The following is a 26,323-nucleotide window of genomic DNA, read 5'->3' as shown; positions in this document are numbered from 1 at the left end:
TGCCAGAGAAATTAATTAGACAACATAAAGTTTGTTTTGGTTGTATAGCCTTAAAAAGAAAAGTAAAACATGAATGGTTCAGTTTTAAGGCTTTGTGAGTTGTTGAAACTTTTTAGAACCTTTTACCAATCAAATACATTTGTGGTTAAAACTTAAAAATCATGTCGGTTCTTGAAAAAGGCAAGAGTGGTATTAACAATATTTTTGATTAGCATGAGATAGAACTGGAACACAGAACAATATAATACCTTAAGAGTATCAAACAGATATGAAAACTGAATTAGAATCGGTGTTTCCTCTTCAAGCCTTTACTAGTTGCTTCGCTTTGTGTTTCTTATCGTGTTATCTCTTGTATTCGTAGTTCCTTTAGTCGTAGTCTTTCTCCCTTTTTTTTTTTTTTTTTTTTTTTTTGCTTCTATTGTTTACTCTGTATTCTGTCTCAAACTTGAAAACGGTATAAATACTTAACATCGATACCAAAAAAAAAAAAAAAACTGAATTAGAAGATTTTTAAATGTATAGAACCACATACTGATCATCAGTTATTATTTAATTAGTCATAAAATGAGATATACATTTCTAAAGAATAAGGAATAAAAGTCTCTCTTCGTATTGATTGCATTGGCTCAAATCGATAAACATCGGTCCATGATCAATATTTTTAATATCATATCATTTATTTAAGTATTGAACCTAAGATGGCTTTCAGTGGTTACCATCTTACAATAGATTTTTTTTGTCAGCGTTAAACCACTTATGAGAAAAAAAATGTATAATATATGTAGTAATAGCTAGTTTTCAAAAGAACAACAAGATAAATTGTTATTTTGTCAATAGATGATATATGAAAAAGACTACTCATGACAGCGTGATTTATGTAAATTGTGTAACATAACTATAGATTAATTTAATATTTTATAATTATTTATATTATATGATATTTTTATGAATGGTTGAATTTTTTTAAAAATGGATATTTCTTAATCTGCATATTTAACTAAAACCTCTTATATTTTGAAACATAAAGAATACTCCTAGACTAGACATGCTGAGGCCTGAGAGGACAAATGAAACTAAACACATGTTTCAATACTGACCGACAGAAAGAAAAAAATAAATAAATGAAAAGAATAATAATAAAACACATGTTTCAACTTTAAATACATATCTCGATGAACCTAACCTAATCCACATCTCCATGTTAATTCATTGACAAAAACTCCAATCCATGATAATACTCCAATAACATAAAGTTTTAGTTTTCAAAATCATTGTTAAAAAGTACTATCGACTTTATATACTCCACAACATAAATTTGAAATTAGTCAGACTAAACCGCCAAAGTTAAGATTTTGTTTGTGTTTCTAAACAAACAAATTTTGCTCTACTTGATATCAATAATAAATCCGTCTCTTAATGACATTTTTTTTTACTATTTCGTTAACAAAATAGATGTAACTTAACTACTGATTACTAGTATTATTTTTGATTCAATATATCATACATACTTTTTACGTTTTAGTATAAATGTCATTTACAGGTTCTTCACATATAGTAAAAAAACAATTAGATTTTTTTGTCTATCGCTTATTAATATATTATACAATTTTTTATAATTGGTCAATACATTAAAATTGAATATTTACCAAATATCTACACTAAAAATAATAACAATACTTATTTTGAAATAAAATTTTAACACTAAAACGACACTTATTGTGAAAAGAAAGAAATGTATAACTTATAAAGTTAAAAGTTATAACCGAGAATATATGTATTCACAATGTCATTTACAGGTTCTTCACATATAGTAAAAACATTTTTTTTGTTTATCTCTTATTAATATATTATACAACTTTTTTTTATTGGTCAATACATTAAAATAGTAAGAATAGAATTGCAATTTCACCAAATACTGTAACTACATTCAAAATATAAAACAATACCTATTTTGATACAAACTTGTAAGAATTAAACCACACTTATTGTGAAACTAAATAAAAGTATAACTTATAAAGTTAAAAGTTATAACCGAGAATATGTATTCACAATCCGTGATATCCAATTGAGAGTAGTCCAGTCAAGAACTGCATTATACACACTGAAAAAGAGGAAGCCATTTTCTTACTTATCCTCGTCGAAGTTATCAAAAATAAATAAAGAAACAGAAGTTGTTGAGAAAAGTATTAATAATCGGTTCTGACTTCTGACATCGTGTGTTGGAAGAAATAATTAATACTTACACAGAGCATTTTGATAGTTTCAACTTTCTTTTTTACTTATGTTAAACTAACTCTAATCACATGTATTATGTATACAAATTCATATTTACGTTCACTTGGTTTAAAAAAGCACTCCACATACTTCATGCATCTTGATAATCCAACTATCTCTTTGTTTTTTTCCTTTGACATGGAATAACTTTATCAATCTAATCGATGAAAGAGATCCGATTGGTGAAGTTGAGATCTATCGCAAAAGAGTTGTTTCCGCGAAGAATAGTGAAGTCGATGATGGCATACCTCTCGGCCACACTATAAGCAACCTTTGAACAGTAGTTACTAGAGATTTGGTGATTGCATGCTTCAAATCAAATTAAAGGTGTTGTCAAAACTTTCTAACTACTCGAAGTTTCATAGGTAACGTTGTATTATTGCGGTACACCATGTTATCTCATGGGTAATTGCTTAGTGAGACTCTTAAAGTAATAATAAAAAAAAAAATTGGTACGGAGATATGGTACTAATAAGCAATTTCATGAGAAAATGTACAAAAACAAATAGTTTTACACTAACCAAAACCGAACCCGGATTTCTTTTGGTTAATTTAGGTAACCCTCTAGAAATACTTTGGTTAACCGAATTGGCTTCTTAGATAGAGCCAACCTTGGTATTTAATGCACGTTCATTTTATTGTTGACAGAGAAAGCTTTCAACAAATTGTCGGAAAAAATTGAATTCTCGTATTAATACCTAAGATCAGAGAAAAATGTTACAATCGTTTTTGGCTTCACACATTATATACATGGATAATATCGCCGCGTCACTGCCTCAACTACTTAGCCAAGTGGCATAATTGCTGCCTCCAATTCCAATTTGTTAGCCCTCATCTGAGTGAGGTCGTTTTGCAGTGGGGTAACCACAAAGGTCATTTTTTTAATACTCTTTTCTTCTAAATTCAAAGTTTAACTCGTGTCTCTCATGGGCCGGTCACGGTCTATGTCCAAAGTCCAAACTGTGAGTTCCTGATCGTAAGAGTGAGTCAAAAGAATCATAACTTCAAAAACCAAACCGCACCAAATAGAGATTGTTTAGTACTTCATCGGCTTGAAAAAATATCATTTTGACACATTTCATACAAATTAAAAAAAATATATATATATACATGAGTCCATATTTAATAAGTGATTAGTTTTAGAAGTCTTTATGAACAAATATAAAATTATAGAAAAACATTCTTTATGAAACCGAAAGAGTAAGTATTTGTAGTAATGCCAATTGTTTTGGAATTTATTTTTTTAGTGGGCCAATGAAATATGTATGGATCGCCAATAGGAGTGGAAATTGCAGATATTGTGAAAGCCTAGTCCCTATACAACAAGATCACTGCTTCCCAATGAATATTAATCACAAATTGACAATATGAATATGATCAACCACTGATTAAGACACTCACGTGTACATATATTTGAATTATTATTGGTTCATAGTCATGGAAAAATGTTTAGAGTGAGAATTTAGTGCAATTATAATTAAACATTAAATGTGTTTTCTTTAGAAAAATTAGTTTTTTCTTCGGTCAGTGTTATATCATAAATTTAAGTTTATTGAAGATAATTTTTTTTTATCAGTTTAAGGTTCGAAGGAATTTAACGTCAATAGATATTAGACATGGATGAGGTCAAAAGATGGCTTCTCGTTTGATATTTTTTTATGGTAACTACTTTGTAGAAAAGCATTACGAAACGCAATTCTAGAAATTAAAGTCATTACTGTATATACCTCTCCATTAGTGATTATAGTCAAGGAAAGGAAAAAAGGAAAGAGCTATATTAATGTATATGCCTGGAAGACTTGAAAATTAGATATCTATTATAGATAGTTTAATATTAGGTAAGTATGAAAGAGAAAAAAATTAAAATCATAAATTTCCTTTTTCATTTTGTTTAATTTACTAAATATGTCATTGTCTCAAAACACTATTTATTACCGGATATTTTAGACATGATACTGTTCATCAACTGCCTGAAGACACTATTCATCCGAAATTTACGACACTGTCGTATTTATCATTGGATTGCATAAAATATTTATGATTTATGTGGATAACTATTTGATTAACATGTTAACTAGTATAGTATCGTGCTAAATATATATAACTATTTGATTAATATGTTAACTAGTATAGTATCACGATAAATTTTTATATATCGTATTAAACCATTTACCATATCATACAAATTAATATGAAATAATCAATTTAACTTTATAATAACATGTTATACTGAATATAACGTGCTAACATATTAAATATCTGAATAATATTTATATTAATATGGTAAGATAGTTGATATATAGTGAAATTATAACAATAGTTGATACATGACATATTTGGTAAATTAAACAAAGTAAGAACTAAGAAGGACATTTATGGCTTTAAATTTTTTCTCTTTGATAGTTAACTAATATTGAATTATCAATGGTAAAAATCTAATTTTGAAATCTTCTGGGCATATCCATTGATATTTTCCAAAAGAAATGAAACATCATCTTCTCAAGTGAATCCTTCAGGACCCATCACTCTCCTCATTTTACCAGGAGGAGACAGTACCGCTGGGCTATTTCCATGTTGGTTTTGCTCGGAGGCCTTTGGTTCGAGTGCGTCTCCTTTGGAAGCTGGAATCTGAAGCTTCCCTGGCTCAGTTGGTGATGGAGAAGACGAGAAATACCTGATGAAAAAACCAATGATAATCAGAGTGATGAAACAGAATTTTTGTCCCGTGGGTTTCTTTTTCAAGAGTATACCTGTGGTCTAAAGCTTGTTGTATTGTGATCCTTTGACGTGGGTCGTAGATGAACATTTTTGCTAGAAGATCCAAAGCGTCATCACTTGCCATAGGGAAAATGGTACGTAATGGTGGAGCGGGTGTATAGGAGAATTCCATGTAGTCTGGGAGATAGATCATGTCAGACCATTGGGAAGGTACTGGAGTACCAAACGCTTGAAAGATCTTTCCAAGTTGATCAATCTCAGTAGAACCCTGAAGAAAGTATAGGAAATGTTTAGAGAACTACAGACTTTTTAAACATGAAGTACGAAGGGTATAGAGCATTACCGGAAGAAATGGTCTACGAAGTAGTAACTCAGCAAAAATACAGCCTGCAGCCCAAACATCAACTCCTGCTCCATACTGTCGACTCCCAAACAGTAACTCAGGCGCTCTGTACCATGTAGCAAATACCTGTGTGAATAAGTATAACCAATTTAAACTTAACGAATCTTCCACAAGCAGATACAAATAGCTAACCAAATGAGATATCTACACAAGTTACACAACCAATAAATCTCAGAATCTTTCTAAAGTAACAATGTTAATACATCCGTAAGTAACAAAACTGTATCTGGTGACTTTGAACCATCAATCTCTCATCTCACCAAAATCGAAAAACACAGGTATGCAAGAATCAAAATTAAAACCGTATGATGTCTTCTTAATACTCTGTATCAATTTTTCCATATCCAGCAAAAAGAGACTTCTACAGAACTAATCAATTGCAGAATCTTCTTGAGTCAAAATGTTAATATGACCGTAATCAACAAAATGCTATCCGGAAACTTAAACTTGTAATCACCAACCGAAACCAATAACATAGGTATGCAAGCATTCGAATTAAAAACATAGTATGTCTTCTCAATGCACTATATATACTCTTAGTTTGTCCCAGCAAAAAAAAACCAATAGATCATCAAGAACAAGACTAATCTACCTGTCAATTCAAACAAAAAATAGAAGAGATTTCTTCATAACTAATCAATCTCAGAATCTTCTAGGGTAAAAAAATGTCAATACAATCTTTCACCTCACCAAAACCAAACACACATAAAGTATGATATCTTCTCAATACTCTGTACCGACTCTTCATTTTGAGCATAAAATTCAAAATAGATCATCAAGAAGAAGTACCAAGATATTTACTACAAACTCCAGACTAATCTAGCTACCAATGCAACCATAAATATCAATAACTATATAAATACCTAACCAATAAATCCAATAAGATCATCAAGAACTACACTAACCTAGCTACCAAGCTCAAAACCGTATCAATCATAGCATCAATACCTGATGAGTAAACCTCCGATTCGGACTCCCAAACAACCTCGCCAAACCAAAATCAGCCAACTTCAACAAACCATTCTCTCCAATCAACAAATTATTCGGCTTCATATCCCTAACAACCACACCAAAAACAAACCATCAACACAATCAAAATCAAATCTTTATAAACCTAAGCATAACTTCTTACCTGTGAAGAACCCATTTCTTATGACAATAAGCTAAACCCTTCAAAGTCATCAACATATAAGACTTAATATCACCAGGAGATAAAAAGATATTACGATCACGAATCACTGCTTCTAAATCTGTTTGCATATACTCAAAAACTAGATGCAAACTTCCATCGTGAGGGAAAGCATCAATGAGTTCAACGATATGTGGATGATTCAGCTCTTTTAGTAGCTTGATTTCTCTTAAAGCTGTGAAATTTACTCCTTCCTTTTGGTTTCCTAATCTTATCTTCTTCACTGCTACAGTTTTCCCAGTCTAAGGAAATCACAAAATCGAAGATTGTTGAGTTTGAAAATCTTGATGAAATTGAAAACGAAATCGGGAAGGGTTTTTGATTTTACCTTTGTGTCGGTGGCTTTGTAAACGACACCGTATGTTCCTTCTCCGAGGATTTGACGGCGGAGGTATCTATCAACTGGTTGATTATCGCCGGATTTCGACATTGGGTTTAGATTCTCCGGTACACTTCGAGGAAGTACGAGGGCTCCTAGTGAAACACTTTTAAGAAATTGAATTCTTTGGTTTCAATTTTATACCCGTAAGATTTTGTGTTTTATGAAACGAACCTTATATTTATGAAATAATCAGAAACAGCCATATGATACTGTGGATAGCATAAATATGCTAACACTCGTGATTTGTTTGCAGGAAGTGATTCTACATGATCATCAGACCCTAGATAATTTAACCCTCCACCTCGAACTATTGATGATTAATCTTATCGAGTAGAAAATAATACACAATATAAATATCAAAGTAGCTATTTTTTACAAATTTACCATTTACCTAAAAAAAATATAAAATAATTTTACGAAATCCAAAATAATAGGTAATATAATTCTTATTCGTTATTGTCAAGTATAGGAATATATTATGTATTATTAGGTATTTAAAAACAACAATCTGTTTATTATAAAATATCGTATTTATTCAAAACATATAGGGCTTACTGGGCTTAGCCGAACACGGCTTTTATAATGTTATTGAGTTTAGTAATTAGATCTGTATTAATAAAAGTTTGAATAAAATATTTTTTAATATTTTAAAAGATATTTTCTTTTAACAAAACAAACATTTTTTTTTTTTCAAAGTAATCGAAATGGAGCCGTTTTTAACTATCTTTCGGTTTACCACAGAGTAAAATCGTTAGGCGAGAAATTGTAATGTGTACTACTTTTTTTTTTTTTTTTTTTTTGGTGAATAAATGCGGACTCATATTTTTGGCAGAACAACTGTGAAACGGTCCTAAAAAAATCACGGACTCATGTTTTTTTGGTGAAAGAATTATGGTTGATGATGATGATAATCATCATCATCAATGCTAACTATGACCATTTAACGGCACTTTTTTCAACAAATGATGAAGATCAAATGTCGCTTTGTACCTTGAGAAAATCTAGGGAAGTTATTCTACACCTATTACCAAATTCCAACCATCAGAACTCAGAATCTTGTTTGGCAACTGTTGGCTTTGCTTCGATTTAAAAAACCTTTGCCCAAAACATAAACATACAAAAATGTCAAGAATCACTTCCCTAAAGCCTCTAGAATTAAGTACAACAAACAGCATATAATGCTTTTGAAAGACAGAAAAGCAAAGCGCAACATCTGTGGAGACAATAGTTCTCAATTCTCATCCACTTTTCTTCAACTAGACTTGGTATAAGGATCATGATTCCTCAGGTTTTGGTTCTACTGACTGATCAGGTAAAACCTGAGCTTCACCATTGACATTAGGTTGTTGTTCATCAGATTGTTCAGGAGGAGCGGCAGTAGCAGCAGTCTGCTCTTCTTCTGGATGAAAATCTATAGGAAATTTAGTAACTCTAGGTTTGTCGGAAAGTATGTTCCTCTGAACTTTATCAATCAAAACCTTAGTTGGAGGCTCTTCCTTGAGTTGCTCATCCTCATAATCATTGTTCACGTAATATCCAACTCTCAAGAACTCTTGACCCATGTAAGAACATGTCAACAATAGCACAGTAACACCGATGATGTCTTCCTCCTGAATCTTTGATGGATCCGGAGGATCAGCCTGTAACAGTAGTAATAGAGAGTTAGACCAAGACTTTGTTGGTGCTTGGAAGAGGTAGTAGTGCATATGTTACCTGAAATACAAAGCGGTAGTTGCCAACATTAACAGGCCCTACAAGCACACTCTCTAGAAGTTGATCATAAGTCTCATCTTCTGCTGAGCCTACATAGATAAGCTTCCATTCCAAATCTGTACCACAAGCAAAAGCACGGGTCTATCTAAGTTATCCTCACCCTATAACAATGTTAACCAAGAACTTGTGCATAGATAAATCCAACTAATAGACAACAAGACTCTAGATTATCAATTAGAAAACAAACCATTAGAGCATGACTCTGACAAAGCAATTAGGTAACAATATGTTCCAATTACAATCAGCAGCAACAAATTGGTGTTGAAAACAATCCATAAGAATCAGCAGAGACTAAAACCTAAATAAAGTCGAGATGAATTACAATTCAGGGGAAGGAGAAAGAGGAGATTTTTACCGTCTTTGAGAGAATTCAAACACTCGTAAGAAATCTCGAACTGAAAAGGGCTAACAAAAGGAGCAGGATTATGCAATACAGCGACGTTGGTGATTTTGATTGCACTCATTATCTCTAATCAACAACCAAGTCGGAGAAAAACCCTAGGTTTCAATAAACTTCATCCAAACTCGGGAGAGAGAGAGACCCAGATGAAAAAGTTTCTCCCTTTTCAAAAAATTCGAAAGCAGATAATTCAAGAGAAGAGAGAAGAAGGAAGAGCTAGGGTTTTTTTTCCCCAGGAGAGAATTAATCAAAGAAGAAGCTTCAGAGTTTTTTTTTTTTTTTTTTTTTGATTAAGAAGACGATGAAAATGTTTTCAATTTTGGGGATGGCTTTCTTATAACCGGTTGTCGTTGGAATGGTGACCGGCTACTACCGGTTAAGTTGAATTGGCGGGAGGAATACTTTAACTCACGAAATGCAGCAGGGAAATTTGCTAAATATTTGATAATTTTAGTGTCCAACACATAAATACGAAAAAAATATAGAATTCAATCGATTAGTGACACAAATAAGAGATTACCAATCATATCCTATATACTTTTTTTTTTTTCTATCTTTCAATATTTTGTTACCAGTGTTACCATTTGTGTTTACGACATCAAAAAAGAAAAAGTGACGCACATAGATAATATATACAGATGGGTTAAATATTCACATAGTTCTAGGTAGAAATATTTACACATTCTACCTACAGATTAAAAACCACAAAAAATATTTTGTGAGTTAGGTTCCTATTTAAACACCCTTGCAACTTTGCAAGTGCTTGATAGCAAAAAAAAAAAAAAAAAAAAAAGTCTAAACGAACCAAAAGCAGATAGGAAGCGTGTTAATGTTGAGAAGTGATGTTCATTTTTCTGGTTTGAGCATGAAACATCTCTGCGATATCTGTAGCCGTACTACATTCTTCAGGATTTCTATCTGTCACTTTACTGATAAATCTCGGAAACCTAACAGAGATGCCTCGCGATGGATGGACGAGACCTAAACTGGCACTGTGAACAGGCGAGACTGTGAAATCAGCACCTCTGATTTCCCAAACTACCTCTGCGGAAAACCACATGTCAGGTGTCTCCCCTGTTCTGTAGTAAGGCGGCTTTTTCGCAAGGATCTTATCCTCCGAGTAGAATTCTTTCATCTGCAAGATAAGCAAAATAAGAAAGTAGAATCAAGCTTGAAATGGTTCTCACGTGACAATTAGGAGTCCAAGTATAGACCAAACCCAACGTATTTACTACCCCATCTGTTTCATCATTAAACAACAACGTTAGAGTTGAGCTTTTCATTACCTCGATGTAAAAGGCATCAGAAAAACCAGACATGACACGGCAGACACTCTGGAATTCTTCAGTCTCAGGGTTGAAGCAGGCCATAAGGAATGGACTATACCTACACACAAAATATATAAAAAACATCAGAATTCATCAAGATGCATTTGAGAAATTACCAGTAAACTTATGATTACAATTCTGCTTTTCAGAAAAAAAAAAAGAGAAAGTTGGAAAATATGTTTTTACTACCATCCTGCTTTTCTCCCATTGCCATACCAAGCACCAATAGGAACTAAATCCAATGTATCGCCCAATCCATCTACATAATCTCGCTTAACCTGAGCCAGAAAAGAAAAGCATTATTTAATCCATTTCCATCACATTATGTTTTAGTAAGATAATTTACAGCAAAGAGACCTTGAGCCATGAATCAGAGCGCTTTGTGGGGCAGTATCCAGCATTTACATCTAAAGACTTGACCATGATTCCTTCACAAGATGACTGAAATGCTTCTTCAAGAAAAGCATTTATCCTACTCAATGTGTCATGATTATTCAGAGACGCTTCTTCTGCTCCCACCTATAAAAATCAAACAATGATCAGTTCAATGAAAATACCAAAACACTTAGATACAGAAGAAGGCTATAGCCTATAACTTCTAGGTGAGAAACTACCGTAGCACTTACAGTTATTTCCTTAGCATACTCAAGATAACCTGGCCTAGTCTCAGGGAAGACCTCCTTTAGACCTGTAAGTTCAAGCAAAACCAAGTAAGATAAGAGTGGACATATATGAACCTGGTAGAGAAAATGAATGCATCAAGTTAAGGAAAAAAGAAAATGATGGGAATCACGTCTTCGTCTCTCACGGAGGGGAAGAGCCAACAGCCTGCATTGATACGCTAAGTAAATTACAACTCAACATATAAGTATTTGGATATATGCAAATGAAAATATAAATAGTGAGTAAAAGACTCATACTGTTCTCCATTGACAAACATAATATCAAACACGAAGACGCAGACTTCAACCTGCAGAAAGCCATTAGAAGAAAAGAAATACATCTAGAAGAACATATTGAAAACTACAAAAATGACAATGGACTAAGAATTTTGTATTCAAAGGATACAATAGGATGAAAAGGAAAACTTTCGTCGAATATACTGAGAAAAATAAATCTCATTGTAAAACGATGTGGAACTTCCATACTAACATTCAATTGGGTTGTATAGATATTGTGTTCAATACCTTAATACTTTCTGTAGTTATCAAAGCATCTTTGCTCCCTCTCTCTCTTGTTGATAACTCTTGGAATGACATGAGTTTGTTTCCATTTATTCTATCAGTGGCAACCACCTAAAACCATAAAAAGACCATACACCACGTATGACCAAGAGAATTTATGATGAGCAATTACAGGTTGAATTTGAAAACCGGAAAAAGGTCCCTTCCCTCGTTTTCCTGTGCATAGCTAGATGTGGGTTTGAATAGATAAAGATGCATAAAGTGAATTATATGAAAATTCTCCTACCTCTGCGTCCAACATGAATGTCTCAGCGGCAGGGCAAGAAAACTGTTTTATGACATCAACCAGATCCGGAAATCTGGACGTTGTTTCGTCCCCATTCCGAGAAAAGATACACACAGTACCATCAAGTAACTTATGGATCTGGGCGCGCTGGCCATCATATCTGAAAGTCATATTTAGGCATAATATTAAGGTATATCAGGAAACAGAGAAGATTAGTGGAGATCAATAGAGTGCAAATACAACTCATGGAAACAATATCAACTCTATCATAACATTTAATGACATCTACAGAATGCAAAGAAGATTCAAGGGTTGTGAGTTGAAAGAAACAGACATTCCGTTAATAATCAGAAATTTATCAGTTTCAAGTAGTAGTTTAATAGAAGTTCTTGAGACAAACTTACTTGTATTCACAAGTAAAGGCCTTTTCTTGGGAGAGGTTAAAAAATTCTTGAACCCCCTTAGCAATTCTGCAATGAAAAGCAGCAATAAAGGCATGCGATCAGCAGTTCTAATCGTTATCTTGCAAACAAAGATGTCGTGAGTATCTGCACAATTACTTTGCAAGCATGGGTTTTATAGGTATCCCTGGGACCATTGACAGAGTTGACGTTGAAAACTCAATGTCTTTGTCCATGAGAGAAGGAACAACCACGTCCTGTTTGAAAACATATTGAAAACATATAATGTATTGAGCTTGATGTCTATATTAGAAAACTTTGCTATAACGGAGTAAGTCAAAGAACAAACAATTTGAATGCTATAAACATGTGGAATCCATTTTTTTCAGAAAACAAATAATTAAGAAGAAATAGTTTCTTAATTTTTTCACTAATTCTTGATCAAGTCACCCTAAAATTGTTAACCGCATAATCAGAAGTTAATGCAAACAATTAAATAATGTAATTTCGCGTGAAAAATGGCAAAGCAAAAAGAGGCCGGGAAGGTAAAGGTTGACAATTAAAGCTCACCAGAGATGGAAGAATGTTGTAAGCCTCAACTACTGCAGCAGAAACACCCTGAAATTTTGAAGCTTCCTCTTAACAACGTATACGCTTGAAGATAAACTTTTATACACACTTGACTTGATAAGTGACAAGAAAAGACTTTGTCTGAACTAAGAAAGAAAATAAAATCAAACCTCAAGTTTCTCCCTGAAACAGCTTTCTGATAGTTCTTTATTATGGTCATTCCAGAAAGAATTCATAACGATTGCTCGCCCAAGTGCAGGTAGAACAGTTCTCAACATAGCGCCAATCCTTAAATTACGGGCCTGAACAGGGACATCACTGCTTACAACACGGAACTTGTGAACAATATGATGAAAAAATATTTGTGAGAAACTCTTACCAATGTTCTAACAAGAAATTTGATCTCTTTCTCTCTACAAGAGCGCATTAGCTTCACGATGAGATTTTTCTTTAGCCTAGTACTTCCAGTACCTGTCTGCACACTGAGAAAAACTGTTAGGAGCTTTCTGGAATGACCTCATGTTAGTAAAAACATGAGAGGTAGAGAACAAAGATCATTATAATGATCCACTAACAATGAAAGTGTGCTTTCGTTGAAAGAAAGCTTTAACGAATTACCAGACAGAAATCACATACGAGTCTGCTCAAGTAGAAAGTCTATCTATAACATTTACCATTTAAAGATAGCCCCACTTACTTTCAAGACCCCGAATAGCTATCTGGAGACCATAGACAATCATTTAATTTATTACCAGTTAAGCTCTTTACCTTATCTTTCGTAGAGTTGAAAACACATCTCTAACTAGAAGTGGAGGTGGAGGAACCAGTAGCTTTTGCGTTTGTCGACATAGCTGAGCAACATCCCCTGAGAATTTTGATATTTGAAGCCCGTTTCAGCAGGGTGTACAGTAAGGAATAACACCTAAAAGGGTAAAAGTTAACTGTGATGGCACAGAATTGCCTTTACCAAGATCCCCCAAGCTATTATACATATCTCTCACAGTAGACCGACTTATTCCACATGCTTCTTCCAATGCAGAAGAGATTAGACTTCCACCAATGTTAAGCTCCTGTCCAATTGATACATGATCAGAAAAATCTTAAAGGTTTACTTAAAAAAAAAGAGAAGGAAGAAGAGATAAAACGTAAACTGACAATATTCTCATGGTCAGCGGCAATCTTATTTGTGCAAAGATAAACAGCGGGCAGAACATCTTCTGGAGAGAGAGCAAACAAGCTGATGGATGAATTTACACAAATTTAAGTACCAATTATCATTGCTGCATCTTATTCAATAGAGTGAACGAGAAAGAAAGAGAGTAGGCAACCTTCTAAACATGTTGCAAAGCATAGACATAGCTTTGATCTTTCCCTTTTCACTTTCAACAGAAGCAAATGTTCGGACAAGGTGGATATATGGAGCAGGCTGTCCCTCCCTCCAACAAGCTGCATTTTACCAAAACACATATTGGTGTAGATGCACAGAAATATTGCAGCTGGTTGACTAAATATTCCTACTACACCGCAAATAATTTGCTGCAAACAAATTCTCTCTAATTTAAGGAAAGTTTAACTGATTATGGTATAAAATTTATAAGATTGTGCATATAAATACACCAACCGTGCTCTTTAGGTTGATATTTTTCAGGAGGTAGAGATACATAATTCTTGTCTACACTTTCCTCTGCTGATGTCTGCACGCATATGTTGACTGCATGTCCTGAATTTTCTGAAGCCTTTTTGTCCTCCTGAGAGGAGCATGCTTCTGAACATTTCGGATACTGAATTGTTTTGCTAGAGAGTCCTCTCTCACCTGCATGGTCACCAGGTATTTCACGGGGTTTGCTATAATAGATGTTCAGTGCCCTACTTATATCTCCTTTAGCCTCATCAATGATGGAAGCAGCATAATCTCTTAAAGATTCAGAACCGTTAACAATATCAATAAATTGATCTGTCACTTCTTTGTATGCTTCTGAAGCATCAATGTGGACCATCTTTTTATCTGTATTGCATTCTTCAGTCTCTGAACCAACACTAACAGAATTAGATCCACCATCTAAGACCTTATTGAAAAACTTAAAAAGTGTTGGCTGCCCTGGACCAACTGGTTTTGATTTTGGATCTTTCTTGGCCTTCTTGTTTGACTTACTGCCCGAGCTTTTGCCTCTCTTCCCAGGAGAAATAGTACCCTTTGTTAAATTCATTTTTCTTGGTAAGTCAAAACCTTTTTGAATTGCTTGAACATCTGGACAAATGCCTTTCACAGGATTAGGTTGGAGGTCGGTTACATCGTCATCAAACAAAACAGCCTGATTATTCAAGGAAGGCGTGGGAAGAGAGGCTTGCTTGTAAAGCTCTGCTTCATATTCATAAAAGTTACTTACTATATCCACGGGATTACCAGCATGCTTCTTAATCAGATCTAACATCTGCTCTTCAGTGACCCAAGCAGGCAAAGAATCACGTAGTTTTATCAGCAATCTTGAATCACTACTTGGAGTTGTATCATGCAATATGGGTCCTCTAGATGATGGAACATTCTCTCCACCGTCTTCACATGCATTTTTCTCTTCCTCTTCGTAAACCTCAGCACTGTGTGACACAACATCTACATCACTTTTCTCATTCTTCTGGTAAGACTGACGATAGAAACCCAATAAAAAATCTTTCTTGTTTGCCATCTCATCAACCAATCCAGAGAAATGCTTCTGCATCTTATTAACCTCCTTGCAATCAAACTTCTCAATATCAACTCCAACAGTAGGAATAACTCTTTTAGGTTTCAGGAACTTTATAAACTCTCTAAGTTCATCATAATTCGAATGCTCACTATACGGTACAAGATGAATCTCCATCGAATCTTTAAACCTAACCGCAAACTTATTCCGCTTCACTTCATAAGTCCACCCTGTAGGCACAAAACCTACAACCTTATCATACCCTTTCTCAACCATAATCTCATTCATCTTCACAAAATTCGGCCTAAAATACGGCCAAGTCTCACCCAACACATTCCACCCCACAACATGAACATCACTCTCATTCTCATCTTCAGTAAACATTCCCTCCTCACCACACCCCAAAACCGACAACATCGACATCTTTCTCGCATCGACAACGATTTTCCTCTTACATCTCCTAGCAATCTCAACCAAAATCTTCTCTTTACCAACAACATAAGTAGCTACAAGAAACAAAACCTTCTCCTCACTAATCTTATCTATCACACTAACAACATAACCAACAGACTCTTCTTGACTCGGAAAAACAAACTTAGGATTACAATAAGTAGTATCGAGAAAAACACCATCACAACCAACAAAACCATTAAGAAACGGATCAAATCTCATCTCATCACAGAATCTAAAATCTCCAGTATGAACATACTTTTCAAATCCACTGCTCTCTAATTTGACTTTAAACAAAAACTGTACCGCTCCTGGACAATGATTAGCTTCAATCAACACAACTTCAGAGCCATCGATCTTAACCATTTGGTTCATAGGTAAAGCGAAAACGAATTGTGAAGGAACTTGAAGGATTTCTGCAACGAGACGAGCGGTTTTGTGTGAGCAGTAGATTATTCCTTTGGACCAGGAAGAGGAGAGACCGGAGTAGTGATCGGAGTGGAAATGTGAGAGGAAGAAAGCGACGGAGGATGATTGGTGTGGGAGGCGGAAGAGATCGACGATGAAGTTAGTATTAGGGATTCGTTTTGAATTAGGGATTGAAGGACATGAAGATGTTGGTTTCGGTGAGGGGAATTGTGGAGAGATAGAGGAAATTGCTGATGAGTAGAGTTTCGTAGTGTTGAGATTTAGGGTTTCTGAGTTGTCGGAGTTTGAGAAGTTGCCGGAGATTGTGGCTCCGGCGGAATCAGAGGCCATGATGAGGAAGATGAAATTTGGCGCCAAAAATGTGACGGTTTAGGGATTGCCTTCGTCTGGTTTTGGAGAAAACGGAAGGAATCAAATCAAGCGTCCAGACTTCAGATTGTTTAAGCAACAGTTTTTACGTCACTATTTTGGTTTTTTGGACTTCGGTTGTAACCATTTTTTTTCTTTCTTATAAGTGGAGTTTTATTGATGAAACATAACTTACATGGGCCACTAAAGCCCTTAAAAAACAAAATAAGAAAACAAAGCCCAACACGAGCTCAACCATTTGCATTCTTTTTTTTTTTTTTTTTTCCACAACCATTTGCATTCCTTCGGAGGATGTTGACACGTGTAAACATGAGGAAACAAAAAATTTCCCTGAAATCATTAGACATTGATAGATCAAATCGTTAATGTTAGTAGTTAAAAAGGATTAGTGATCATAAATATATTTTGTGTACGTTTTATTTTTTAATTACTTGCAAGAATTAATAGTTAGGGGCATGAATTTAATTACATGTGCATGACTTACGTTATCTCTTTTCATCAATTAAACCTAGAAACCCATATTTTCAGGCACAACCTATAGAGAAACTGGACAAAACACGGGGGATAATATCGAAGTTCCAAGTCCTCTTCAACGACTTTAGCATCTACGATTTAAGCACTGCGCAGTTACTTCTTCGACCGTGCTCTTCCTAAGAAGAGGTTCCACGTAGGAGTCATCAATTACGCGTTCCATTTCACCTCCAAATTTAAATCCCCAAATGGGTTCAACCAAGTGATAACGAATGCGCATTTTGATATGGACTCACTCTCAGGAACCGGGAACTCCAGCACTTTAGTATCATCTGCCTGGAGGAAGTTGTTCCTGGAAGAGAGTGTTGAAATCGTTGTCGTTGAAGAGGTTGGAACTCGATTTTATCCACCGGGTTTTGGTCGGTTTATCTAAGGTACTTGTCTTCCACCAATCAAGACCTATGCTCTTGAGTAGTGGACATGATCTCTCTCTATCTCTCTCTTTATTTTTCTCACTCTCCTTTTTTTGTTTGATACTTTCAAATATTTGATGAGAACTGTGATAATCCATGGACGCCTCTATGCTTATTTATACTAATTTTCCTTTGATGATCAGAAGACTTTTGATTTGGTAATAACTAATAAGTCTTCCATTCAAAAAATCTTGCAGTTGAATTTTAAGTGCCGTGTTAGTTAAAATAGTTTCTCGACCTCAGAAAACATGTGAATGTGGTCGAGACAGTACACCAAATGACGTGTACGAAAATAAACCTCATTTTCTCTTAACCTTAAAAGTATCAATTCACTAGTGGATACGCATTGGCCGGTCGTTGGGTATTTATGATTGTGTAAACAATTATTGGGGTAGTGTGTCGTTGTCGTGGGTCTCGGCTTGATTTGAAAAGGTCTTTTTTATTTGATCTTGTTAAATCCTAACTGTCTACACCACACACGAACAAAATTGATTACCTATTTGTTGTTTATATTATGTAAAGTATATGATCAAGTATAAGTATAAATAAAAGAGGGTTCTACTATTATTTATGCATTAATTATACATCATATTCAATATATAAAAATATAACAGGCTTTTAAATGATGTTATTTCGATACAAATTATTAGATGCATATTGTCATTTTATGAAATGGTGAGCTAAGTCACAAAACCCTAGATAAGCTCTAAACTAATCTTACAATTATTTAAACTAATTAAAATACCTTCAGAAAATGTCAAAGCCCCAACGTTAAAGAAAAAGAAATAGACAATATATGCATAAGTAACACACTTTTCTGAACGTTATCTTCAGCATCTGCTGCTCCACCGTCTTTACCAACACCATCACAAGAAATATAAATGCGGCAGAAAAAAGTCTTTTATCTAATAAGAATCGAAACATAAACTTAGAATGAAACACGAAATCCATTAACTTTCCAATTTTATGTGGATATGTCCACACTTTGTTTCACGTCACCATCATCATTGTCTTCTTTTTCACTTTAAATGGACGGCTTTGGGAATCCCATGGTCATTGCGATAACAGGATTATTAATGTAAGATTTAGAAAACGTTTAGAATATTTACTTATTCATATTTCTTTATATCATTTTCTAATTAGGCTGAACAGATATTAAGGTATTGTATTAATAACTCAAAACAAAGAGTTCACCCCAATCTTGTAATAACTTATCATAATATCAAAACATTCGATCCATTTCTAATAGGTCGGAGTTGAAAACTTCCGCACTAGAAGTCTTGTGATTTTTTCTCTCAGAAGAGATCATGATATAACAGTTCCATATCATTTGTCAACATCACTTGCATATATGTATAAGTGTAATCATAAACCATAAACATAATTTATTTGTGGGATAGTGGAGAATACAAAGACGCTAAGAAAACATCAACAACAAGAAGAAGACGACAAAAGCCACTAGAGGAAAGAAGAGAAGCAACAATGCATGGAGGAAACAAAGATTCACGATATATTTGGATGATCTCATCAGTTCTTGCGAAGTACGATGAGGTATTGCATTGTGGGTTTGGCATTCTGGAGACGAGAAAATTCTTGGTGTGCCTTGGCCTCGACGAGCTCAAAGGCTTTCATCATCGCTTCGGCTCCAAAATGTGCGGAGAGGATACCTCCAAAGGCAGACTTCAAGGAGACAGCCAAGATTTTGGGGTCAAGCGACTCCCCGTTTGGCTGAATGATATCCTCGAATGCCTCAATTGTGAACTTCCCGTTCTCTTCTATGATTTGCCTCAACTCGCCTTCTTCTGCAATGTAGAGTGTGATGTTGAAAGACTCCACCTTGTCTTTCTCAATGACACCCTTTTTGTTATAAAAAAAAGGTTAAAGAAGATAATGTTAGTTTTTTCATTGTAGATGGTTTGTTAAAGATTAAAAGATAACGTTATTTATATACCTGCTGAGCAAGATCATTTAAAGAGGCTCCGATTAAGTCCAACACTATTCCTCTATATGTTTCCGACATCTTGATACCGTCTCTTAGACACGATCCTAAAAGCAACATTAATCCCTCGGGCACAAGCTCTTCAGCTCGAGCATCCAATATATTCTTGGAGTCGAGCGAGAACTGATCAAGATACGCTTTCTTGACCTTGTTGTTAAATCCGGTGCAATGCATGTCTCTGTTCCAGAGGGGAGAGTTGCGGTCTGAGATCCCTTTGGGGATTTTGGAGGTGAATTGAAAAGCATAATTCATGACTCCTATGTGGATACTATGCTTAGGAAGAACACGGTCAAAGAAGGAACCAGGAATGGCAGCACTATAGTATCTCCTGCCAGAAGGAAGTCCCTGGAAGAGAGTGTTGAAATCGTTATTGCTTAAGTCGTTGAAGAGGACCTGGAACTCGATGTTATCGTCCGGGTTTTGTCCGGTTTCTCTAAGATACTTCTCTTCCACGGCATCTATTATGTTTTGGACTGCGACAAAAGTGTTAGGTCCACTTGCACAACCGAAATCCGCAACACTGAACCGATTCGAAATCAAATTGAGGCTGAGGTTCGTTGAAATCACCGCGTTTATTTTATCCTTTGCTGCTTTCAGCAAATCTCTCTATAAAACCCCAATCAAAGAGAAGCCTGTAAATACATCTTAGGAATTCATATTCTAGCTAAGAATTTAAAAATCAATTGTTATGTATAAACCTGATACGAAGAATGCTGCTTGTAACTCTCAGGACCTTCTCCTCCAACCATGACCCATTCTGGAGTAGGTGACATTATTTCGCTCGCTTTCTTTTTTCTCACTTTTCTTTTCTTGTTTGATACTTTACTTTGTTATGAGAATTGTGATGATCTATGGACGCCTCTATGCTTGTTTATACTAATTTTTCATTTGAAATCTCTTCTCTTAATTACACTGTACCTTAAACTAGTTTTGCCAAGAAGTTAAAATGTAAGATATGAAACGATTAAAGGATTTACAAAGTCGATGGTGCACACAAGGGAGAATATAGTTTGATGTTTGAATATCATGGATGTCTATGGTGGACTCTTTTCTTGTTTTTCGTCTTCTATAGTTTTATGTTTTAATATTATTTGAAAAACAAAACAAATCTGTCAAAAGATTGAAAACGAGTCTTTTTAAACACTCTTCATGTTTTTCTCTTTCTTAAAAAAGTTATTTCTTGTTTTTCTGATGAAAAGGATAAAAATGAATGTTCAATTTTGTTTTAAAGATGAAAGATAAAAAAAAGCACAGATGTATGTAATCTAACATTTCTCAAAATTGGAAGTTAGTAAATTTTAACAAATATATACTTAATTTCATAAAGCTTCGAAATATCTTTTATATTTGTCTCACCATGGAGGCAACTCTATTTTTGCTTGTTATCTCAAAGTTGGAGTATTAAAAGATAGAACTACGTCTACTAAAATGGGAGATTTAGTAAAAAATAACATTTGATCAGTCATTGGAAGTTCATATGAATTTTCATCGGAGAATCTACTAAAATCTTAGGTTTGAAAAATAGGGTAAAGGTATTTTTGGTAGACAAATTTATACTAGATTTCTACCATCCATAAACATAACTTTGGATTTACTTTAAGACATTATCATAAACAGTCTAATACAGTTTATAGTGATAATAATCTTCTTAAATATGATAACAATTATGATATGTATTTATAAAATTTTCAATAATTGTCGAGAAAATTAATTTAGCAATTTTTATTTTATTTTGTTATCATTGCATATAAGCATGAGATATCGTCTAGTATATAGTTGTTGAAGATAAAACCAAACTAAAAAGCATTCGTCGAAGGAAAAGAATTCATGAAAAGCATTTGATTGTGGCCCCCAAAATTCTTCAATAAGTTTGAAACCAAGGGAGAGAGATATCGTCACTACTACTCCAGATTGATCATGATTGGAGGAGAAGGTCCTGAGAGATATAACCAACAATCTTTAATTCGTATCAGGTTTATGTTAGATATAAATGATTTGGTCTCCTAGTTAGCTAGGTTCTTAATTCCGATGATCTATGTATTTAGAATTCTCCTCTTTATACAGAGAGCATTGCTAGAAGTGGTGAAGGACAAGATGACCAAGGCGAACTCAGCGAACCTCAGCCTCGATTTCCTTTCGAACCGGTTCGGTATAGCAGACTTCGATTTTTGCGAGTGGACCTAACACTTTTGTGTCAGTCCAAAACATACTTGGTAGAAGAAAAATACCATAGAGAGACGGACAAAACCCCGACATACGTACACATCGATTTCCATGTTCTCTTCAACGACTTTAGCATCAATGATTTCAACACTCTCTTTCAAACACTTTCTCTAGAGAGAAGATACTATAGCGCTGGAGTTCCTGGTTCCTTCTTCGACCGTGTTCTTCCTAAGGAAAGTTTCTAACATAGGAGTCATGAGTTACACATTCCACTTCACCTCGAAAATACCCAAAGCGATCATGGACCGCGACTCTCCCTTGTGGAACAAAGACATGCAGTGCATCGCGTTCAACCAAGCGGTAAAGAATGCGTGTCTTGATCAATACTCTATCGACACCAAGAATCTATGGATGCTAGAGCTGAAGAGCTCGTGCCCGGAGGATTGATGTTGCTTTTAGGATTGTGTCTTAGAGACGAAGTTAATTAAGATGTCCGAGACCCCTAAAGGAATCGTAATGGACTTTATCGGAGAACCTCTTAGTGATCTTGCTCAAACGGTACATAATTTGAAATTTAAAGATTACCTACAATTCTATAATTAAGTACTAACTAACATTATCTTTTTTTTTAATAGAGTTTTTATTAAAAATAGGGTAAAATCGACCAAGGCAAGCTGGACTCTTTCAAAACCTCATTTTACTTTGCAGAACTCGGCGAGATTAGGCAAATCATTGAGGAGAATGTGAAGTTCACTATTGAGGATATCATTCACTCTAACAATGAGTTTCCGTTAGACCTCAAGATATTGCCCGTCTCCTTCAAGGCCTTCTCCCCTCCAGAATGCCAAACCCGGAATGCAGTACCTCATTGTGATTCGCAAGAACTGATCCATGATCCAAATATGTTGTTAAGTTATGTGTTTAATTTCTTCAGTTCTCGTCTTTAGCGTCTTTGTACTCTCCCCTATCCTTCAAATTAATAATAACTTCACTTTACACTTATACCTTTACGATGATTTTCATATTTTCTTACATTATATGTTCTTATTGAGATTTTTATTCATTAAAAAAAATCTCAACGATTAAAACGGCATCATTTTGTTAACACAATATGACAACTCGACACTGAGCTTATAGCTTACTAATTATTTATTTTTCTTTTTTAATGTCCAACCGCCAAAAAATAAAATCTTAACGTTAGAATTTATACAAATAATGCCGGTAGAAACAAACTCATATATAAAATAATAAAATTATACTAACTTCTTTCTAAACAAAAATTGCAATAAACATAAATCAGAAACAAAAATGATCTTTAATAAAAAAGAAAGACAAATTATCCAAATAAATTTATATTGCTTGAATCTGTAGAGTTTTAGATAAAACATTTCCCTTAAAAACATATAAATTACTGAAATATATTTCACAATATGTCTATATGTCTTCAAAGTTATTTGTATGAAGTAAATATTTGAGATAAAATAATAATAATAATAATGATAATAAATAAATAAATAAATAAATATTTGAGATGATTTTCGGAAGTGAAGCAAGAGCTTAAATCATCGACAAAGCCAGCCTGATTTTCACGACTAACTCTATTTCAAAGATTTCACAAATTCATATTTTCTCATTATTTTTGGTCCTTGTTTTACACTTTACTTTTTTCGTGTTGAAATCTCTGAAATTGTTTTGTTAACAATCAATTTTCTGATCGCTTTGAACTATACAAATTAATCAAAAACTGAATAGTTATCAATTATATATTCTTTAAGAAGAATACAATTCATGCATGACTGATGAGAAGATATGAAAGGGAAGCAAAGAAGATATGCTGAAAAGTCGTGGGAGGAAAATGATGTAGACGTTAATGCCAAAAGAGTAATTAATTAGTTTTCCTAAATTATAATTGACCAAAAAAGACAAAAGATTTGACTTTTCTTCTTTGCTTTGGAAAAACTCAAGTATAGCAAGCATTGCTGACCCAAAATCCCCATCATAGTACTATCTTCTTCCTTCTCAGTGCAGTCTAATGCTGATTCTTCTCGGATAATATCTTAGAAAAATTATGCGAAAAATGCAAGATTACGTGATGGCTATTCGTATAAATAACAAAAGGAAGAAGTAAGCGATAATTCTTTAGCAAAAAGAAGTAAGCGATAATGTCCATAATCGTTGATGCATACAAAGAATTCTATTGCAATAAGGAAGCGTCACGTGAACGTAACAACGGGGTTAATAAAGTACCCGGTCTATTACATCGGTTTAACTACGCCAAGACACATATTTTTTTACTTTTAAGTCACTGAAAGGGACAAATCTCTTATAGGAATAGCCTACCTTATAGAGTATTAATTATTTATAAGCTATAAGAGACTAGAGACTTTGAAATCAGAAATTTCAAACTTCTTATGAGATACATATGTAAGAACATTCTTAAAAAATGATTCTTTTGAGTTCTAGTTATTATCGGTTGTTAAAAAAAAATACTTTTTATGTGTTAAACTCTCAAAATGAGAAACTTTCAGACTTTCAGTCTTTTCAATTTTTAAATATTTCAAAACTATCACAATAATTACATTTTTTTACTATAGAGACTTTCTAAAATAGATATATGTTTTCTACCTAAATCATCTAGTTTGACTGTTAAACTGCGACTCAGACACTTCCTCGGTTTGGGTTTATGCTAATATTTGATAATTTCAAAACCAGAAAACTCGACAAAAACCCACCATGAACCTACGACCCGATGATTTTAACATAAAATTTAGGATTTCAAACTTTTAGTGTATTCAATATTCAGTTAATTTAGAAAAATATTTGGTTATTCATATCACTATTCTATTATGGTTTTAGTTAGATTTAAGTTTTTAATCTTTCTATTATTATTGTTATTTTGTTAAACATAGTACAATTATTTTTATTTTTATATTTATAAATTTGTATAAATATCAAATATATTAAACAAATTTTAATCTATTGACTTATGGTCAAACCCGGTTAACCTGATGATCTGATCTGATGGCCTAAAAAATATTTAGGTTCACTGTCCAAATATATAACATTCATGATCTGGAATGATCGAGCAAACAAGAAAGAAAGAAAATATATATATTAAACACAACATCAACATCAACTTCCCTCCCAACACTATATATAATATCTATTTTAAAGTTGAATAACGATGGCTTTATATGTTGCCATTCACATCAATCGCATGTATATGAGTAACAAGTGGTTCTGCTTTTTTGTATTAACAAAATAATAATCTGAACCATTAAAGTATATATGGGATGATTTGTACGGTAGAAACGTTTATGAATTCATCCCATTATATGTGTTCCACCTATAGTTAATGTTTTTTTCCTTTTATATTAAAACATCTTTTTTTACATTTTTAAGTTATGATTAAAAATGCCTTCTAATTCTGAAAATATTGCATACACTTATAAAAGTTTTTACATAAATACAAAATAACATATTTTGTAAATACAGAATTTTTTTTGTAGTTATTAACCTTTTATATTCTAATATATTAATGGGTGATTGACACAAATAGCACAAAAAAACTTTATTATTCCAAAAATATCACCATTTTTTGAAACTTCCAAAAATAGCATTTAAAGTTTTTAATCCTCGATAATTAAATAAATAATAAAGTGTTTTTATTACCATTTCTATCAATCCTCCAAATAAAAATGAGAGCAAACACTAATCTAATATTAAATTGAATCAAAAAACTTTTAAATAGTGAAAATATATATCCTAAATTGGAAATAAAAAACCCAAATATAATACTAAAAACTAATTTTAAAATAAAAAATCTCTTTTAAATGGTGAAAATATATATTCTAAATTGGAAATAGGAAACCCAAATATAATACCATAAATTAATATTAAAATGAATCAAAATTTCTTTTAAATAGTTGAAATATATACTCTAAATTGAAATAGAAAACCCAAATATAATATTTTAAATTTATTTCTAATTTATTTTGGTTGAATAGATTTTAGATAAAATTATGGTATTATTATTGTCCATAAAACTTGTTTTAGTGTTACTAATTTCTCAAATAATGAATTGAGTGCTATTTATGTCTAAAAAACTTTTTAATGCTATTTTTGTCCAAAAAACTTAATAGTGTGCTATTTATGGGAATTTATCTATTCTTTAAGATATTTTATTTAAATTATATATTTTCTATTTGATTCACATTATTTGATCGACTTTTACTATTCAAACATATATTTAGACCGTCAAAAAATTATTTTGATCTACACTTGTTACGCTTGATCCATTGAATACATTTGATCCGCTATGCTTGATCCACTTTCTCTATTCAATCAATAGTTTCAAAAAGAGTATGTTAATAACAATAT

The 26,323-nt window shown here is 33.4% G+C and overlaps 4 protein-coding genes, 1 non-coding gene and 1 pseudogene across 6 annotated transcripts; 1 reads left to right on the top strand and 5 right to left on the bottom strand.

Annotated features, from left to right (window-relative positions):
* Nucleotides 1-4,529: 4,529 nt before the first annotated feature.
* CAK4 (CDK-activating kinase 4) lies at nucleotides 4,530-7,266 on the bottom strand. The gene is made up of 6 exons (NM_105345.5): nucleotides 6,913-7,266; nucleotides 6,528-6,826; nucleotides 6,344-6,452; nucleotides 5,336-5,461; nucleotides 5,025-5,260; nucleotides 4,530-4,948 (listed from the first exon to the last, which is right to left on the bottom strand). The coding sequence occupies exons 1-6, from the start codon at nucleotides 7,012-7,014 to the stop codon at nucleotides 4,774-4,776; spliced, it is 1,047 nt and encodes a 348-aa protein (NP_176847.1). The 5' UTR covers nucleotides 7,015-7,266; the 3' UTR covers nucleotides 4,530-4,773.
* Nucleotides 7,267-7,912: 646 nt separating this feature from the next.
* Nucleotides 7,913-9,449, bottom strand: SGA2 (ASF1 like histone chaperone). Its single transcript, NM_105344.4, has 3 exons — nucleotides 9,095-9,449; nucleotides 8,680-8,795; nucleotides 7,913-8,606 (listed from the first exon to the last, which is right to left on the bottom strand). The coding sequence occupies exons 1-3, from the start codon at nucleotides 9,201-9,203 to the stop codon at nucleotides 8,241-8,243; spliced, it is 591 nt and encodes a 196-aa protein (NP_176846.1). The 5' UTR covers nucleotides 9,204-9,449; the 3' UTR covers nucleotides 7,913-8,240.
* Nucleotides 9,450-9,742: 293 nt separating this feature from the next.
* On the bottom strand, nucleotides 9,743-17,108 carry LIG6 (DNA LIGASE 6). The gene is made up of 19 exons (NM_105343.3): nucleotides 14,530-17,108; nucleotides 14,237-14,354; nucleotides 14,064-14,145; nucleotides 13,876-13,978; nucleotides 13,677-13,773; nucleotides 13,288-13,390; nucleotides 13,079-13,210; nucleotides 12,909-12,956; nucleotides 12,498-12,595; nucleotides 12,342-12,407; nucleotides 11,938-12,097; nucleotides 11,655-11,762; nucleotides 11,388-11,437; nucleotides 11,261-11,295; nucleotides 11,094-11,155; nucleotides 10,825-10,986; nucleotides 10,657-10,745; nucleotides 10,426-10,525; nucleotides 9,743-10,274 (listed from the first exon to the last, which is right to left on the bottom strand). The coding sequence occupies exons 1-19, from the start codon at nucleotides 16,796-16,798 to the stop codon at nucleotides 9,966-9,968; spliced, it is 4,191 nt and encodes a 1,396-aa protein (NP_176845.2). The 5' UTR covers nucleotides 16,799-17,108; the 3' UTR covers nucleotides 9,743-9,965.
* Nucleotides 17,109-17,392: 284 nt separating this feature from the next.
* On the bottom strand, nucleotides 17,393-17,723 carry MIR163. The gene has a single exon (NR_139899.1). It is a non-coding gene; the product is annotated as a microRNA ath-MIR163 precursor (primary transcript).
* Nucleotides 17,724-19,308: 1,585 nt separating this feature from the next.
* Nucleotides 19,309-20,609, bottom strand: AT1G66720 (S-adenosyl-L-methionine-dependent methyltransferases superfamily protein; the record flags this gene model as incomplete). The annotated part of the gene is made up of 3 exons (NM_105342.1): nucleotides 20,479-20,609; nucleotides 19,733-20,386; nucleotides 19,309-19,638 (listed from the first exon to the last, which is right to left on the bottom strand). The coding sequence occupies exons 1-3, from the start codon at nucleotides 20,551-20,553 to the stop codon at nucleotides 19,309-19,311; spliced, it is 1,059 nt and encodes a 352-aa protein (NP_176844.1). The 5' UTR covers nucleotides 20,554-20,609.
* A 959-nt stretch (nucleotides 20,610-21,568) lies between these two features.
* Nucleotides 21,569-22,924, top strand: AT1G66710 (annotated as a pseudogene). Its single transcript has one exon.
* Nucleotides 22,925-26,323: the final 3,399 nt, after the last annotated feature.

The sequence above is a fragment of the Arabidopsis thaliana genome (assembly GCF_000001735.4).
Source record: "Arabidopsis thaliana chromosome 1 sequence".
In the NCBI taxonomy this organism is placed as follows: Eukaryota; Viridiplantae; Streptophyta; class Magnoliopsida; order Brassicales; family Brassicaceae; genus Arabidopsis; species Arabidopsis thaliana.
This window is presented reverse-complemented; position numbering and strand designations above follow the sequence as displayed.

Coding starts and splice junctions, on each gene's coding strand:
- CAK4 (NM_105345.5), bottom strand. CDS start 7,014: ATGTCGAAATCCGGCGATAATCAACCAGTTGATAGATACCTCCGCCGT. Junction 6,453..6,527: donor AAGAAATGGGTTCTTCACAG/GTAAGAAGTTAT, acceptor TGTGGTTGTTAG/GGATATGAAGCCGAATAATT. Junction 5,261..5,335: donor TTCGTAGACCATTTCTTCCG/GTAATGCTCTAT, acceptor TACTTTCTTCAG/GGTTCTACTGAGATTGATCA.
- SGA2 (NM_105344.4), bottom strand. CDS start 9,203: ATGAGTGCAATCAAAATCACCAACGTCGCTGTATTGCATAATCCTGCT. Junction 8,796..9,094: donor TTTGAATTCTCTCAAAGACG/GTAAAAATCTCC, acceptor CTTGTGGTACAG/ATTTGGAATGGAAGCTTATC. Junction 8,607..8,679: donor ACTACCGCTTTGTATTTCAG/GTAACATATGCA, acceptor CTACTGTTACAG/GCTGATCCTCCGGATCCATC.
- LIG6 (NM_105343.3), bottom strand. CDS start 16,798: ATGGCCTCTGATTCCGCCGGAGCCACAATCTCCGGCAACTTCTCAAAC. Junction 12,596..12,908: donor ACAACATTCTTCCATCTCTG/GTGAGCTTTAAT, acceptor GTTTTCAAACAG/GACGTGGTTGTTCCTTCTCT. Junction 11,763..11,937: donor CATTCATGTTGGACGCAGAG/GTAGGAGAATTT, acceptor TTATGGTTTTAG/GTGGTTGCCACTGATAGAAT.